Source organism: Cricetulus griseus (genome assembly GCF_003668045.3).
Source record: "Cricetulus griseus strain 17A/GY chromosome 1 unlocalized genomic scaffold, alternate assembly CriGri-PICRH-1.0 chr1_0, whole genome shotgun sequence".
Taxonomy (NCBI): domain Eukaryota; kingdom Metazoa; phylum Chordata; class Mammalia; order Rodentia; family Cricetidae; genus Cricetulus; species Cricetulus griseus.
In genome coordinates this window covers 222,279,532-222,298,433 of record NW_023276806.1, presented here as the reverse complement: position 1 = coordinate 222,298,433, position 18,902 = coordinate 222,279,532, and the positions used below count along the sequence as shown (strand labels likewise).

Here is an 18,902-nt window from a genome sequence, read left to right as displayed (position 1 = left end):
AGCACTGAAAATACGCCAAAGTCTAAAACCAGTCAGTAAACAGACCAGATTTACTCAAGGGTCACAACTCTGCCACAAATCAAAGTCTAGAACCCTTCTCAGACTAATAAAGACAAAATATCCAGGTTTGCAAAGAAAATCAATTGTAGAGAAACAGTTGTCAAGCTTTAATAAAAGCTGTGATCTAATGCATGCAAATGCACCACCTGTGATCTAGAAGTGGTCTCCCAACTACCATAGCAAAGGAGAGGAAAGCACGCTTGAGAGGTTAGCACCTGTTGTGAAAATACCTGATTTCTCATGGGCAGCTGCTAATGCTATTGACTTGCCTCAATTCATAGTTGAAGGCAATACCAATGGGAACCTAAGTCATACAAATAGGATGTTTCCAAATTCTCAGATCTTCCAACTTCACCTACTGAAGCACATAGTTCCCATCCATTAAGAGACTAGCAAAGTTTATCTCATAGAGAATTTTAATGTGAACCCTTTAACAGCAGAGATTGGGGCCTTCATACAAAGTCTTCAAGCCTCTTAAAATTGTAACATACTTTGGGGGGAAAAAGTGTTATTTGGGGGAGGGTGTTTTTGGTTTTTCTGTTTTGTTTTTTGTTTGAGACAGTCTTGCTATGTAGCCTAGGTTGGCCTCAAACTCAAAATCTTCCTGCTTCAGCCTTGAGTGCTAGAATTACAGCATCACACAGGTCAGCAGAGTCATCTTGACTCCTCTAGTACAGGCGATGAGCATGTCACACAGTTGGGCCCATGGGTACCATCTGTTAGGTTCAAGATCCTGAACACAGCCCCCAAGTAACACAGCCACTGGTATCATTTCTCATTCTAAGCTAAAGCTCACAAGTCACTGGTCTCAAGAACTTACACTTTTAAAAACCTAGTAATGGAAACTTCCCTAACTGTATTCTGGAAAGGACACAAAAAACCTTGAAGAAGTCACAGTCAAATCCCATACGGATTCTCCAAAACATGACCATGTGGGACCAGTAACATCCACAAGCACCCTTTAGTGTTTATTTAATTTTTAGGAAATATGGTTATCAAGTCATGGTCTGTGGTCTCTGCCATCTTCCTGTAGCAGTGCTTCAAGTTAAAATTTCAAAGGACACATCACTCCATCTACTTAGCATTTAATTTCACCTAAAGCTTTGGCAGTGAGCTTATTCCTTACCCTCTGACATCTTTACGCACAGAAGTGGCCCACATACACGAATAACCCCTGTCTTCGAAGAGTTGTAAACTTGCAAACCTAGACTCTCCAGCAGCAATCTCCCTGGAGAAATGTGAAGTTAATACCTTCTGAAGTTAATACCTAAACACTGTATTCTCTAGCTTCTGCCAACTACCAATATTTCCCAAAACAATTTCTAACTCAAAAGCTTGGCTTCCACAAAGTCCTATGAAAACACATCCTATCAAAATTATTATAAACTGTTTCAAATACCATTAGATTTGATAAAAATCACTGTGTTAATATAGCCTTAAAAACAAACTGGAATTCAGAATTACACACTCAAAAAACAGTACACAATGAAAGCTGTTTCATAAGCTTCATTCTCTCAGCTGCAGCTTGCAGTCATAAACCCAAACTGGTTCCTTGATCCTTTTTCATTTTGATCTTCTTTTGTAACGGATTACTGGGTTTTCAGGGGTGTGAATCATGGTTGTATAATTCACACTGGGAAAATATCCATTGATGAGGTCAAATTCATATAAACGAAGCATAGTAGACCAAATTGTCTTAATTTGAACATATGCAAAATTTTCTCCAATACAACGATGACGTCCTGTTTAAAAGAAAAAAAGTTTTCATTAGAAAAAGTTTTAAATTCTTACCTATGTCGGCCTGGATTGATGTTTGTTTTAGACGAGCAGGAGACATTCAACAGTGTAATAGAAGGATGGCAACGTGTATATAAAGTGAGACTGTAAATCATTTTGAAGCTCAGCTGTTCCCAGTGTTAGAGGAAAATGGCGATTATGATGGCATATTTATGAGTATTATTGGGGTTGACATAAAGAAGGCTCAAATCATGAGTTAGTAAGCTAGCTTGTGTATATATGTGTAGAATATCAGTCCCAAGAGAGCTCTAGTGTTAAATCAGAGGGAACCTGTCAGTCAAAACTCCAAATGTCCACTACAATGATAACAGAAGGGGATTTAATACACCCCAAATAACTTCTATACTGAAACCAAAATCTACAAATGCAGAAGCGGAGAATTATAAAATGCACAGGGAAACAAATCAAGAGCAACCTAAACCAAAAACTACAGTGAAGAATTTAAATTGATTTCAAATTTGATCAAATGACTAAAGGTCCAGGAAACTAGTGCAGTCTGCTACTAGATAAGGATGAAGAAATAGATCAAAATAGACAGAGCCCAAAAAATAATCTGATGGCTCTCTGCTTCTCAGCAAGGGTCCTTAGATAAGCCAAGAAAACACAGCAACAACAAGACACTAAAATGTGGGTGTCAGGAGACTCTAAGGATCACCAAGCTTCAGGCCTTTAATCCCAGCACTCGGGAGGCAGAGGCAGGCGGATCTCTGTGAGTTCAAGGCCAGCCTGGTCTCCAGAGCGAGTGCCAGGATAGGCTCCAAAGCTACACAGAGAACCCTGTCTCGAAAAACCAAAAAAAAAAAAAAAAAAAAAAAAAAAGAAAGAAAGAACGAAAAAAAAAATCACCAAACTCATCCCTTTCTCACATCAAAACAATCCTAGATCATCAGTACTAAAGTCATTAAGGTTTAGTAAAGAAATCACATTCCTGCCAGGGGGTGGTGGCCCATGCCTTTAATCCCAGCACTATGGAGGCAGAGGCAGGTGGATCTCTGTGTGTTTGAGGTCAGCCTGGTCTACAGAGTGAGTTCCAGGGCAACCTCCAAAGCAATACAGGGAAACCCTATCTTGAAAAGAAAAAAGAAAAGAAAAGAAAAGAAAAGAGAGAAGAGAAGAGAAGAGAAGAGAAGAGAAGAGAAGAGAAGAGAAGAGAAGAGAAGAGAAGAGAAAGAAATCACAATCCTGACATGAGGCTTGGCAAACACTATGGCCATGAATTTTGTTTTAAGTTGAGCATTTTGGCTGGGCCCAGCATTTTGGTACATGTTTTTAATCCCAGCACTCAGAAAGCAGAGGCAGGCTGGTCTCCATAAATTAGAAGTCAACCTGATCTATAGATTCAGGTCCAGGCCATGGAAGGATACATGGTAAGACACTGTCTCAAAAAGGAAAACGGAAAAAAAAAAAAAAAAAAAAAAGTAAAGAAAAGAAAAACTTGGGATATTTTTGTAGTAAATATTTTTTTAAAGAAAAAACAAAATTGAACATGGCTTATCACCATACTTGCATAGTCCATTAAGCATTTACTTGTGGGAGCCACATTTAAGGGAGCCACTTAGATTGGTCCATATTTAAGAGAAGTCTGGCTTAAAGTAAAAAGTTAAAGAACTGTTAATAGTCACAAAGAAGTATCCTAACTGAATCAACAAAAGAAGTGAAAAATGCTGGTTGCTAAGAATATGTTACATGAAACACATTTATAAGCAAATAACATGGAAAGACAGAGCAGTGACTGGAATGAGATGCAGCCAGTAATTTCTACAACAAGGAAGAGACAAGAAAGCTTCAAAACCTTCAGAAAGAGTATGGCCCTGCCAACACCTTGATTTCAGACAACTGGCCTCCAGAACTACAAGGTGACAGTCTTGTCTTTCAGTCCCCAGGTTGTTAGCTGGAGAAACTCTAAAATACTAACAGATGAAGAAAAGCCAACACTGTTTAGGACCATCTATCGACAGGACATTACAAGAATTTAATAATGGAAGCTGTCCAGAAACGGACTATGTTGCTACATAAGGTACAGGAGCAGTTAGTTCAGTACATGAACGCAGTGCAGACAGACGCCTCCTCTCTCATTTCAGAAGCTGTACTGCTGAGCGAATGACCCATTCAATTGCTAATCTATAATCCTCTGTATCCTGTGTTGAGTGTATTAGACAATGATCAAGGTCTTCATGTGGTTGGAACTAATTAAAAGGACATGGGTCAGAGGAGCATTATTCAAAGATTTACTCTTAGATTTATGAAATGTTCCATTTTACAAAGATTCTGTTCCCAGAAATGTGCAGTCCTGTTCCCCAGAAGAACGACCTCCCTCTCCTTCTCCCCCGCCCCAACACATGCACACATGCACACACCCTCTCCCACTCACTCCCCTCTCTCCTCTGCCTCTCCCTTTCTCTGGTAAATGAATTTCAGGATTGTTTACTGAAGGACAGATATGTTACCAAAGCAAACACTTCAGTCTAAAATGCAATCAGTCCTCTTACCAGCTCCAAAGGGTACATAGGCAAACTTCTCTCCTGATGCTGGGTTATCCTGTAAGTATCGGTCAGGATTAAAGTCCAAACGTTCTACCCAGGAGTCTTTCAGTCTTTGATTGACAGTAGGAGAAACACACACCTGATGTCCTGGAGGAATAGTGTACCCTGCCACAGTCTACAAAGTGAGAAAGAACACATTTCTTTAGAGAATGTTTCAACATGGTACCAAACAAGGCACTAAACAGTGTTCATGTGAACTATACTTATGTTTAAAACTGTATGGTGATAAACCACATAAATTATCTTAAAGTGATTTACAAGTGGCCCACTACTTAAATAGAAGTATATATACAAACCAAGCTCAAGGCACAGTAGTTTCAAAACTCTTTCCTAACCTGACCTATATAATTCACACACAAAATGCTATATTATGTTTAATGTCAACAAAGAAATAAGCCTTTAATGTTTAAAAATTGCAATTGTTAAATTAAAATGAATAACAATTAGAATTACAGTTGCATGTTTATTACCTGTAAGTATATGTAACAATTTTCATGTTTACAATAATGAGAGTTTTTACTTTTATAACTTAAAATATAATCTCTAAAACTGGGCCCTAGGCAGGGAAATCTAGTCGAGACTTACCTGAGGGGTCCTGGCCATTCTCATCATGGTCATTATTGGAGGTCTCAGTCTTAATGTTTCTTTTATGCATCGATCAAGTAAATTCAGATCCTTCAGCTTAAGAAAAAAAAAAAGATACAAGGATCATTTCTGGTTTCCCCCCAAAATGTGCACCACACCTCCCGAGGAGGATGAAATTATTTTAATATCCTAGTTAGTGTGAGAATAAAAGGGCAGTGGTAACTGGTTCGTGATGGCTGGGCAGTCACTCATGGTTTTAACTCACAGTGGGACAAAGACCAGGGGTGGGGGGAGGATAACAGGAAGAGGGTCAATTGTACTGGTTAAGGACAAATAAAATCCACTCATTGAGAAGCTGAGATTGTCAAAAATCATGTCTAACTTTTTCAGACAAATTAGATAATATTTGATGTTTCCGACAAATTAGACCTATACCAATCTACCACAAGTCCCTTAAAGGAAAACAAATGTTGTATCTTGGTGAGAAAAGCAAGCTTTGGCATGTCACTTACACTTCTGAAGATCAGCGGGAGCCTTGGAAAGCAAAGCATGAGAATAGCCAGACATAATGGCACCTCCCTCCCACATCCAGAAACTGAGGCAGCCTGGGCTAGGTTGAGAACTTGTATCAAAACAACAAAAACAGTAACAAAAAAGAGAAAAGAACTATTCAGCAGACATTATTTAACATTTTGAGTACCTGAGGTAGTGATACACTTAAGAGAGAAAACAAGATGCTTAAAAAGACAACACCAGGAAAATGAAAATTAGCTTCTGCAGAGTTCTAACAGGAAGCCACATGCATTGTACAGGTGAGCTACACAACCACCGAAGCCTAAGGCAGAGTTGAAACCGCCTGAAGGACTGTTGACACCATGCCCTGAACATGCAAACCCCTCAGCAAAAGCTAGGAGTCCAAGACAGTTTAAGAAATCTCTAATCCATATGCCCAGGATTGACAGCATATTAAATCCCAGAGGCAGGCAGATCTCTGGAAGTTCAAAGCCAGGCTGGTCTACACAATGTGTTCCAGGCAGGTCAGAAAGATATAGTGGTGTCTCAAAAACAAGATTTAAGAAATCTCTAATGATTAAGTGACCACAAAAACAAACAGCAGAGTTCATGGAATACAGATGAATACAGACTTCATATAATCCTGTGTGTCTTTTTAAGAAAGTCACTGAACATACAAAGTAGCACATTACAGACACTGGAGAAGGAACAAAGCTCTGGGGCAGGGATCTCATTTCCAGAGTTGCTACAGCTTTTCAATGTAGTGAGTTCAACAAAAATACTAGAAACTTTACCGACAAAGGAAAATAAGAACTGCAGCTCATATGTACCAACCACACAAGGCAGATTAATGGGAACTATCCCTGAAATGTTTTTTTTTTTTTTTAAACTAAAGCGACTAGCCTCTTACAGGACATTCAAATTTAGTAATGAATAGAACAGAACAGAAATCATCAATGGCAGAGCAGTCAGAGGCCACCTGGAGGGACACAGGACATGTCCATTTTCCCTGCTGGCCACCTCTCTCGACCCTTCCTCTCCCTCTCCTACCACCTCAGAAGCTACCAAGTGACCTCAGGGACCAGACCTGCCGAGCTAAGTTTGTGCAGCTGCCATCCTGAAAACTACAGAAGGTAATGGGCAGCCATGGACCACAATCTCCAATAAGGAAAGACACTGAACTTACTAGATAAATTTCAATAGACTATTAATAAACACATTCAAAGAGCAAAAAGAAAATTAGGCCTAAAGAACTAAAGTATGAAACAATATGACAACGCCTCGCCAAATAGGGAATGATAGATTATATTAACAATATAGAAATTCAGGAACTGAGAGGTGGAAATAAAATTTTCACCAGAGTAGAGCAATAGCAGATTTGAACTGGCAGGAGAACGAACATCAAAAGAATACTTAAGGGCTGGGCAAGATGGCTCAGCAGGAAAATCCATTTACTGCCAAGCTTGATAATGTGAGTTCAATCCCTGGAACTCACACAGCAGAGAGAAGCCGCCCTCCATGATGTTCTTGGAACACCCCCTATGTAGCATGGTGCATGCACGCACACACAATAGAAAAGCTACGCCATGAGGCTATCTATATTCATGGGGTCTGCCTAAAAAACAGATAGTGTTCGGGTGGCAATACTCCCCACATAATATGTACATGCAGTGCAATCAATCTCAAGTTTGCAGAAATTGGTAAGCTGACTCTAACATCGAAGGAGCTAGGAATATCTATAAGAGTTGGAAAAGATGAGAGTCACACTTGGGAAATTCAAAAGTCACAAAAGTAAACACAGCTAACACATGGGCTAGACACCCAGCTTGATAGAGTGGAATTCAGGGTTCAAATAAACCCTCACTTTATGGCCAATAGTTTAACAAGACCATTCAGGGCGAAATCAGTCTTTCCAACAAAGAGTACTGAGACAAATGGATTTCTACATACAAAGCAGGTACAGTGGTCTCATCACTCATTATATTCCAATTGAATTCAAAACAGGTCAAAGAACCGAAAGTATGAGGAGATTAAGAGGAAAGCATCAGGGTTAGGAAGTCTTCACCCCTTTTGAAAACACACACATGCTCGGGACAGGGAAAGACAGCCTATAATACAAAGGGGCAGGATCTGACCAGACATCTCCTAAGAAAACATCGCAGACTACTCATCTTAGCCATCAGGGAAAAGGCACTCAGCTCAAAAGACCACTTCACATGCATTACAGCCAGGACAGGCAACAAGCACAAGTGAGCATCAGAGCTCAGGTCAATACTGTTGATGAGCTTAAGAGGGAGCCAATGCTTGGAAAACATTATAGCAGCTCAGTACATCAAACACGTAGTTGCTACGTGACCCAGCAAGCCACTCCTAAGTATGTACCTCACAGACAGGAGGTAACCTAATGTCTAAATAATAGACAAATGACTAAGTAACATGCAGTATGTGCATATTGTAGAATATTATTGGAGACAATGATGCCCCGAACTTGGATGAAGCTTAACCCACTGTTACATTTGGAAGTCGTTAAATATGTTCACCAGCCACTAGCACTCAGGAAGCCAATGCAGGGACCTCTTGAGCTTGAGGACAGCCTGGTCTACATTGCAAGTTCTACGTCAGCCAAGAGCTACACAGTTAAACTCTCTTCCTTCCCCCAAAAAAAGTGTTCCCCAAAGCTTCACATAGTGATGGCAAGAAGTAATGGAGCATTTTAAAAAGCCTAATAATGGGTGGTCATTAAAGACATGACGCTCTGAAGGGATTAAGGTTAATTTGTGAAGAAGAAAGTTAATTCCTAAGAGGTAGCTGGCATATTACCACTCAAAGATGACACAATCAAACTACAATATATATCCTCTATTATATTCTTTACTGTATGTTTATATATGTTTGTATCTGGTTATTCCTAGCAAACAAAATTAAGAAGCATACACACACACATACACACACACATACACACACACACACACACACAACACACACACACACACACACACACACACACACACACACACACACACACACGGATTTATCCCAGGAATTTAAGAATATCTGAATGTAACATACCATTTTAATAAAGTGTCAAAACAAACTATAAGAGGAAAATGGTAAGACCAGGGTGAGCTTCAGAAGTAGCTGCCCAGTTACACAGTGAGCTCTCCTCTGCTGTCATACCCCACGAGCTGGGTGCAGTGCCTCTATCAATTTCTAGCCCCAAATACTGACATTACCATTTGGGGACATCTCTGCCCTAGCACAGCCCATAGAATTCCATGTAATCCAAGTCTCCTGCACTTCATAAAAACACAGTATTCTGCGATATACTCCATGTTCAGAGGCCAGACATTAAAGCCAAGCACCAAAGAAATGGGCCAAGAGCTCTAAAACCTCGTACAAAATCCACCTGAGAGGCTTAGAGAAGCAGTAACTCGGATCTGACTTTTACCTAAGGTTGGAGAAAGGTTTCTAAAAGCCTACCAGTTGAATCTCTAGTGAACAGAAAGCCTCAAACTGTGCACAAACCTGCTCATAAGTTAAGGGAGGCAGGTCCTCGCCACACACTGCTTTCTGTTCTAAGAAGCACTTTTCTTGAAGTGGTTTATCTCTGGCCAAGAAGAAGCCCATCCAGGCACTGGTGGTGGAGGAGGTGTGCTGCCCTGCGAGTAGCAGGCCGATGAGCATCCCTGCTATTTCATCATCTGTCAGAGGGTTCCCATCCCTGGGGATGAATCACACACTTAACATTTAGCAGACAGTTAATATTAACAGTTTCCAGACACAATAGACTCTTTTCTTTACCTACTACCAATCAGGGTCCCCGGATCCCCTCCCAGTAGAAACAAACCAGGAGAAAGCATGACATGGATTACAAGATAATTCCTGCCAGTTGATTTGCAGACGTTCCCCATGCCAGCTGCTGGCATTACAATAAGGCATGTGGGCCCAGTGCTTAAGATCTCAACAGTTTACAAGTATCAATTCATTGTACAATTTCTTTCTTCAGTTTAACGTGTGATCTGATGTGTCTTACTTGTATGTGGAGTCTAGTAACGTTTGGAGAATGTCATCAACTTTTTCTTCTGACTGCCTGCGTTTCTTGATGGCTTTGTAGAAAATATTCTTGATTTCCCGATGGGCTCTGTCCCTGCGTCTATAATTTGAAACCAGAGTATTTTCAATAGAGTAGCATTTAAAACCAATACCAATAATAAAACATTAATTTTACTGACTGAAGGAAGTAACAGAAACTCAGAACCAGAAAAGAAGGGAGTTGCAAACTCACATTGCTAGGAATGCCGACAATCCTTAGGGCAAGGATAGTCATACACAGCTCATACTAACGCACTACCTAGATACATAGACATGACATTCCCTCACAAGCATTTCCCAGTTCATGTTAAATTAACAAGGGATTCTAATTTTTTCCAAATCAGTCTTCACAGACACCAAATCACACTGGCTTTCATAGGATTTTACTCAACTTCTCGCTTTCTAAAACTGCATTATTTTTATAGGGAGAAAAATCCTCGTAGGTTCAAAACACAAGCTCAACCCCCCAAAACATTTCCTTTTGTCAGAGTGCTCATTGCATAGGAAGAACTGTGAAGCTCATGCCTTGTCCTCCAATCCATAAGCAACTCCATACAACAGACATAGCTAGATCTAAAACCAAGCACTCTTGAGGCTGAGACGATGGCTTGGTAGTTCAGTACTCTTACGGTGGTTGGGAGTTGAATTCCAAGAACCCACCTTTGATGGCTCAAACAGCCTGTCACTCTAGCTCCAAGAGCAATCCTGAAGCTGGAGCAACAAGCTGTTTGAGCTGCCAGATAATGCCGTTAGCCTCTGTGAACACCACATTTGTGCACACACACACACACACACACACAGAGAGAGAGAGAGAGAGAGAGAGAGAGAGAGAGAGAGAGGGAGGGAGGTCAGAGACTTAACGATAAAACCTTTATTTTAAAAGAGCAATATTGAGGCCTGAAAGCCCATCAAGCACTCTAATAAAAACTGCCCTAAGCCGGGCGTTGGTGGTGCACGCCTTTAATCCCAACACTTGAAAGGCAGAGGCAGGCAGATCTCTGTGAGTTCGAGGCCAGCCTGGTCTCCAGAGCGAGTGCCAGGATAGGCTGCAAAGCTACACAGAGAAACCCAGCCTTGATAAACCCAAAAAAAAAAAAAAAAAAAAAAAAAAAAAAAAAAAACTGCCCTATTTCACTTAAAGGGCTACTACTGAAGACAATTGAGATAATGCTCACAGGAAGGAAGGATCCACTTCAAGCCTCACAACGTGAGTGGAAAAGAGAGACAAGGGTGTCAGGATTGCTTAAGTAAGTGAATAGGGAGGGGTGTGACTTAGTGGTAGAGCATGTGTTTAGTATGCCCAAGGCCCTCGTACCAAAAAAAAACCGAAAAGTACATTTCACTAAATCAGGTGGCTTGTGCAAGACAGGGAAAGATCAGGCTATAACATGAAGCTCCAGAATTCTGGCCTGAATCATTGATTGGAGGAGGTAGAGAAAAAAATGATGCTCATGTCTGGCAAACTGGGTGAGGAGCGGTGCAGGGTGTGCCAGTATAATATACAGCAAAGCGCTGTTCTAGGGAAGCTTTTAGCTGCAAAGCTCCTTATATGTGCTTACTTCCAGGCAACCTCTCTGGGCTATGCCCTTTCACTGTCAGAGCCTGTGTTTGGCTGTTAAATAGAAGGAGTGGACATCAAAGGAACAAAGCCAATAATTTAACCCCCATCTCACGGAAACAGAAATGACCCAACAAGGGAGGGAAAACAGACCTTATCAGGGCCTGAGCGCCACACCAAGTCCTAAAGCCACATTTCTTTGCATCAGGGACAGTCCCTGTCCTTAAGGAAACTACAGTACAGTTGGCAAGGAGACAAAATCCAAGAAAAGCACAGACATCCAAAAGAAAGATCACAAGAGAAGTTCTAGAAAAAGCATAAAAGACATTTTAAAAGGGCTTTAAAAGGTTGCAGCTCTAAGTACAGCTCAGAAACTTCTTGGAGTACAAAGACTATATTAGGTTAGCAAAATATTACTATAGACAAGAAACTACCTTCTCAAATAACATAAAGCTTACTTTGAACAAGCTCGCCATATAATCTGTTTTGAATGCTAATAAAACAGAGGATCCTAACAGGTCCAAATCTGAAAGCACACAAATAGTACAGTTAACTGTGGAAAGTCAGCCAAGTGCAAAGTGGTCCTTATCCATACCTGAAGCTAGGCAGAGGCAGCCAACCTGGCAACAGCCAGGCAGCATGGCTAAAACCTCCATCCAAATCTGCATACAGCTGGGCCACCTTCTCATTGAGTTGACTTCTAATTTCCTTTCCGTGTAAACAATGGCTAGCTGTTAAAATTATGAGCTCAGAAAGCGCCTCAAACACATCTAAGGGGAAGAAAAGATCATTTCATTACAATTTCCAAAAAGCTTTCAAAATATGTTCTTGACCATATAAAGAAATTGTGAAGAAAAATTAGGAATATGAATATATATATATATATATATATATATATATATATATATATATATATATCTCCATCCGTGGAGGCAATAGTCCTAATCACTGCTCACACTGCCCCTCTGGCCAGCCAAAAGTGATGCCAACAAAACACCCCTACACCTTATTTCTAAATTCTTCATCTTGAAGTGATAAGATGACTATTAAAAACAGATGCAGTAATCTGATATCCAGATCACTGCACAAAAGCTGTGAATAACAAAAAGGTTGTTCAATGCATATGAGAAGACTAATGAGGACATTTCCAAGAAACGGCAGTCCCAAAACCAAAGGGTCAGGTGACAATAAGGAGCAAACACGGAAGTCTTGGCTGTATGTACCAACAACTATATGTAACCCCACACTGGACACAAGCACCAGGTAAGCCCATTGGATGGCACTTGAAAGGTGCAAGGATCATCTAACTCTCTTGTTTAACTCTACGACTGTGAAATGAAATTCCAGTTAACATCAGGCTTTCCAGTTAGACTTGCCAAAAAGGAGATCAGAAAACATGCTGGACTCCCAGTGCTCTAATGTCATGCCTCTCATTTTCAGAGTTTGTTTTAGACTTGTAGGTTTTGACATAGGTTGTGGTATGTATCTCAGGCTGTCTTCAAACTCCTAATCCTTCTGCCTCCACTTCCCAAGTGCTAGGATTCCAAGCATGTGCCACAATTATTTGTCTTAAGTGAGATCATGCCTGTAACCCTAGCATTCAGGAGGCAGAGGCAGGAAGACCCCTAGTTTGATGCCAACCTGAACTATACAGCAAGGCCCTTCACAAATAAATAAAGGCATTTTAATGTACACATCAATGGCTTCTGTGACTAGAAAACACACCACACGAGCTCCAGGTGTAGTAAAAATAAAGTTCATACACCTTTTATAGGAGCTGATGGCCAACATCAGCTGCTGCCTTGGGTCCCACTGACCTACAAGCAGACAGTGTTCCTGGCATAGATGCTCCAACTGGCTCTCTGAAATCAATACTTAGACAAACACTATAGGCTGTGTTTGACATTACAACCCCCATTAGATTCACCATAGTTCTACAATACTGTGCTTTGTTCTGTACATACACACAAACAGAAAATAGGAAAAATGCAGTGATTTTGCTTACTCCTTTCTCCACTTTCTCCCCAACTCTGGAAGTATTCCACTGTTTCTTTTTCAATTATAGAAACATACTGCTTAAAGTGCGCTATGTTAAGGCCGCTTTTTAACATTTTCTTCTGTTCCAAAAACACCTTCAAAAAAACAAAAGAATTAAGGTATACAACATTGAAATACATTTGTATTTTACTCTATGATACAGCAGGTTATTCTAACTACATAACAAAGAAAACATTCTTAAATTTGAAAATAAAACCATTAACAGGATTTCTAAAAACTAAACCATATATGGAAACTTAAGATCATCCATATATTAATATAACATATTTTTAAAGGGGGGGCTCTCTCTCTGAGACCTAGAAAATGATACATCAGGAATCCTACCTCTCACCTTCTAATATCCCACCACTCTTTACTCAGGGGCCCACTCTATCCTAGTTATCTTCTAATCCTTCTAATCCAATCAACACCTCCCCAAAGTCCATTATACCTCACTATTATGTTATCATTATTTCTAGATATCACTCATCACTGACAGTATCATCCAGAAGTTTAGAACAGCCTGAGTAAAATAATTTTGTTAAAATAACTAGTAGCCCTTTGAGACATTTAAATTTTAAAAACTAATAAAAAACCCTAATAAAATATGTTTAAAATAATAAAGAGACAAATTGGAGCAAAATTTTTTGAAAGCCTTTGATTTTGAACAAAAGGGAGACATTCTTCTCCCAGCCCCTGAAACATTAATATTGACTTTTAACTGCCATACTCATGTGGGCTAGCCCAGTATGGCTCTAGCCAAAGTTCACCAGGCAACTGAAACTGTTAATTATGTTCTCCTCATAATACTTCAATACGTTCAATTGGGAGCAGGTAAACATATAATTAAAAGTATTCCATACCCAAGGAGACACATAAAAAGAGATTTGCTTTTGAAGACCAGGTCTCACACTATAGTCCATGTTGGGCTTGAGCTCAAAAGTCTCCTGCATCAAGCTCCCAAATGCTGAGGTAACAGGTATGAGCCACCAATGTTGGCTGAGTTCTGAAGTCAACAATTTCCAATTCAAAGATCTTGGGCTAGAACACCAAGCCGTAGTAAGAAGTTCTTTTGATGAAATAGTGATATTTGCTTGCTCCTCTCTCAAGTCAAATTCCAATATGCTAAATCACTATTGATTCCATTTCTTTATATAGGAAAACGATCTAAAATTTTGTTTAGCCTTGCCAAACACATAGAAAACACAACACTCATTCCTTACACAGCTCTCCAGGGTTTCTTTTCAAATATCACAAAACTTCAGATTTCTTTCCTTTTCCTTTTTCCTTCCGAGACAGGGTTTCTCTGTGTATCCCAAGCTGTCCTGGATCTCACTCTGGAGACCAGGCTGGTCTGGAATTCACAGAGATCCGCCTGCCTCTGACTCCCCCGTGCTGGGATTAAAGGCATGCGCCACCAACGCCCAGCAAAATTTCAGATTTCTTAAGCCAAGGAATAAATTAGTCCCGTGTCACACAACTAGCTGAACTAGTCTACTGTGGTTTAATCTGTCTTCTCTGCAGGGGAGAGGTGTCACCTACTGCATTTGGCACATCGTATGCAACGCCCTTCCCAAATACGGGTGTGGTCAGCCGACTGTAGACATCCTCCGCGTTCAGATCTTCGTTTTTGCTATTGAAAAGCAGTGCAGCTGCATCACTCCCCAGAAGATAGGTAAATGTCTTGCCCACCATGGTGAAGCTAAACACGGGTCCATACTGAAAGAGAGAAGTGCTGTTACAGAACCATTCCTTACGTCCCAGAATAATAAAAAAGTTACAAGTACTCATAAACTTTAAACAACTGTTTCATCTGGCCACATTTCACCGCCTGTCTTCATCACAAAAGCAATATAAAAATATATTAATTCTTTTTCACAGTTTACCCTGAAAATAGTTTCTACCATGCCAAATATCAGACCTCTAATGTATTCTATCATTGGATGCCACAGTGTTGGCTCAGCTAACACTGATATTGGATACAGAAGTAATATGCAAGTTGTTTTAATTATTGTTTTAAGTTAGCTATATAGAATTTTTTTTTTTTTTTTTTTTTTTTTGGTTTTTCGAAACAGGGTTTCTCTATGGCTTTGGAAGCTGTCCTGGAACTAGCTCTTGTAGACCAAGCTGGTCTCCAACTCACAGAGATCCTCCTGCCTCTGCCTCCCCAGTGCTGGGATTAAAGATGTGTGCCACCACCGCCTGGCTGGCTATATAGAATTCTTTAATCAACATTTATAATATACTTTTTCCCTTTTTGTTAAAAACTAATTTTGGGTGGCTGATGGTAAAATCACTTGCCATCAAGCCCAATGACCTGAGTTTGACCTCCATTACCCATGAATCAATGAAGTCAAAGAATCATTACAGGGAAAGTACTTGCACAAGTAAATCAGGCAAAGTGTGCTATAAGAACAGAGCAAACTCTGTGTGCTGCTCTTGCAGAGGACCTGAGTTCAGTTCCCAGCACCCACAGTGGGCAGCTCACAACTGTAGCTGTGGCTCTAAGGGATCTAATGGCCTCTCCTGGCCTTGGCAAACAAATGCATTTAGGTACAGATACTAAGAGACACACAGGCCTCCGTAGACTCAAAACTAAATCTTACAAGTATTGAGAATACACTTTGGATGCAGGAGGGGCACACAAGCCCCAACCTCTACTGACAACTCACGGCTGTTGTGGGATGGAGAGTCAGGTTTTTAAGAGTGTGGCCCCAAGTAGCTTTCCCATGATCTAATGAATCGGCCCATACCCATGGTTTATAGACAGACGTAAAAGTTGAGAAAGAGCCATGGGGGAGGATCAAGGAGGAATTGGAAAAGGGAGTGGGAGCAAATACGAGTGAAATCCATTGTATACACTTATGACATTCTCAAAGATTAGTTTAAATTACATGAAAACAAAGGATAGATTGAAATAAGAAGTCCAAAGCAGGCCTTTGAAACAAATGGCTGGTCTGATGCAAAAGCACTGTTTACAAAGGGAAGAAGCAAGGATGAAAATGTCCACATCCTCCAAGTGGAGAGTGAAATCGCACAGGACGGACAGAACAATGGATGAGACACAGAAAATTCCAAAGACACAAGATTAAGAAAAGTGGGTGGCAACTTTGAGTATAATTAGTGAAGATAAAATTTAGGACAACTTGTAAAACTTAATTGTTAGAAATTCAGGGTTCCTTGCATCTCAGCTACTATCCTGGGACAAACTCCCTGGAAAGCTAATTGAGTCAACAAGCCCTTTCTAATCTCTTAAACCAGCGATGTTTTCAATAATGCAATAAGCAGGGAGAGTACAATATTTTTTAATGTCTTTCTATTTAAAGAAAACCACTTTTCTAAACTAATTTCTCCACCTCCAGTCACTTAAAAGACTTACCTTCTCATATGCATTTTCCAGGAACTCAATTGGACTTTTCCCAAATGCTATTGCATGACCAAGGAATGGAATTGGAGAGAAAATGTATGGCGGACTTTTCTGCAAAAGAAGAAAAAAAAATTTAGTTTTCATTTAATTAAGAGTTTCATTCGAGAGCCAACTTGAGATTAGTGGGTTTTTTTTAGAAGTATATTTATAGAAGTCAAAAAGAACTCAAAACAGAAATGACTAGGCAGAAGAGCACTGCAGTTTTAAATATTAGTAACTAACAAAAACTGCCCAATATTATTGAGGCTTCAGGCAACTTTCCAGTCATTAGTGGAGCAAACAAAGAGAAGAGTTGATTGCAGTTCTATGGCTTCTGCAGTTTGCTAGCATTCCCTTCAATCCCAGAGTCTTGCCTGACTTTCTCTGGAACAGAAAAAGCCAGATAGTAACCTACAGAAAAGAAAATGTTTCTCACGTTTACAGGGCAAAGGAAGTTTGTCATGCTTCTCTGACTTCAGATAGCTAGATCCACCAAAATTAGAGAGAATGAACTTTTCCCCAGCAGGAATTCTATAGCATTAGTCTTAGTGGGGCTTTAGATGCCACAAAATGAGATTGGCAGATTGCAAGAAGCTCTGTGAGGAAAATCCTGCAATGATGAAAATGCATGATGTTCCTCTAATCTTTGGTGGTCTCAAAAACACCAAAACCTCACAGTACTTTAGAATAAAGTTCCTTTGTCTTTCCAGTGACAAATACAATCTCCTCAAGGTAGTGTAGAAACTGGGTGTATAATGCACACTTGTAAACTTACCACCCAAGTGGTGAAGGCTGGAAGACATGCCAAGGTGAACTATGACTACATAGCAAGTTCCCTGCCATCCTGGGCTACAAGACCCCATCTCAAAGAAAAAAGAAATGCTTTTAAAATCGCATATCTATTAAAAGAAATAGTAACTGCCTAGTGCTTGCTTGAGCTCTAACAAAAATAATTTTTAAAGCAACTTGGTTGGAGCCCAGTCTGGGAACAGTGCAGTTTTTTTACATTCCATTGTCAGTTTCAAAAGGGTGATTTCCCGAAAACGTGAGGGCATTCATCATATACATTTGGGAGACTTGAAGCTACCGGTTTGCTAGGCTACATTATTTCAACAGTATCTCAGGAAGGCCCTTACCATACTGTCCTCAGTCACCTACGAACTGGCTGCAATCTCGCTAACACTGATGCTAACCGCCATCATGCACAATAGTACACAGGATACTAAACACACAAGACAGTATCGAGAGTGACGGCCACCAGGGTCGCAGCTGCCCAGTACTCGCCATCCGGGACCTCACAAACAGCCTGCACCCCTCGACGGGAAGCAGGAAAGCCAGCGCAGCATTCCGCACTGCCAAGACCACCCGACTAGCCACTTGCCCCAGCGCGGCCACCAGTGCGAGCATCCATCGGTATGGCTGCCTGCAAACGCTCAAAGCACGCTCCCGGCCCGACGGCCAAGGCCACTGCCGCCGCACAAACGGCACAGCCCCGAACTGGGGGCCAGCGAGACCCCCGCCGCCGCCGGCAAAGACGAGATCTGCAGCAGCGCGGACGTCTGTCTGCAGCCTCCACCCGGCTCCCGGGGCGCCCTCCCCCGCCAGCGCCCCCGGGCCCGCTCGCTCGCTCGCTCGTCCCGGGCGCGGACCGAGAGGGAGGCCCTGGGGTGCACGTACCGCGCCGGCGGGCAGCTGGACCATGTGGCCCACGGCGAGGCGGAACAGGTAGACCAGGCTGAGCGTGAAGGCGCAGGCGATGAGAAGCGTGGAGAGCAGGTTGCCGCCTGTCACCTGCTCCATCGCCTGGCCCAGCACCGAGCCGCCCGACTGCAGCAAGCCCAGCAGCACCATCCCGGCCGCCGCTTCGCCAGCCGGAGGCCGAGGTCGCCGCCGCTTCCCGGAGAAGATGGAGCAGGAGAAGCCGGCAGGTGGGCGTCGGGAGGCGGCCTCGGCCTCCGGGTCTCTACAGGCCCGGGCACCTCCCACACCCACCGCGCGCCACCGGCACGTCACAGACAGGGCGGGGCCTCCTGGTGGCCACGCCCCCGATGGGTACCGGGATCCTTGCGCCACGGAGGGGACCCGGGGATGTGGGCTTTTGCCTATGGCACTGGGTCACGGGGGAACGATCGCTGCAGGCGCGGGCCACGCCCAGAGGACCGCGAGCCGCGAGGAAGGAGCCGTGCGCCCCAGGAGCACGGCGCGGGGAGCGGGCGCGGGAGGATCTGGCGGAGGGATCTCGGACCGGCGTGGTGGCGGGCGGTGGCGGAGGCGAAGCGCTCTGTGATTGCACCACGCGCACTGAGGTGAT

The 18,902-nt window shown here is 42.0% G+C and overlaps 1 protein-coding gene across 1 annotated transcript; it reads right to left on the bottom strand.

The window, feature by feature from the left end:
* Nucleotides 1-457: 457 nt before the first annotated feature.
* On the bottom strand, nucleotides 458-18,570 carry LOC100762189 (lanosterol 14-alpha demethylase). Its single transcript, XM_027389813.2, has 10 exons — nucleotides 18,269-18,570; nucleotides 16,565-16,663; nucleotides 14,728-14,904; nucleotides 13,154-13,280; nucleotides 11,744-11,918; nucleotides 9,532-9,651; nucleotides 9,024-9,219; nucleotides 4,986-5,081; nucleotides 4,347-4,515; nucleotides 458-1,802 (listed from the first exon to the last, which is right to left on the bottom strand). Exons 1-10 carry the CDS (start codon nucleotides 18,440-18,442, stop codon nucleotides 1,624-1,626), a joined length of 1,512 nt encoding a protein of 503 aa, XP_027245614.1. The 5' UTR covers nucleotides 18,443-18,570; the 3' UTR covers nucleotides 458-1,623.
* Nucleotides 18,571-18,902: the final 332 nt, after the last annotated feature.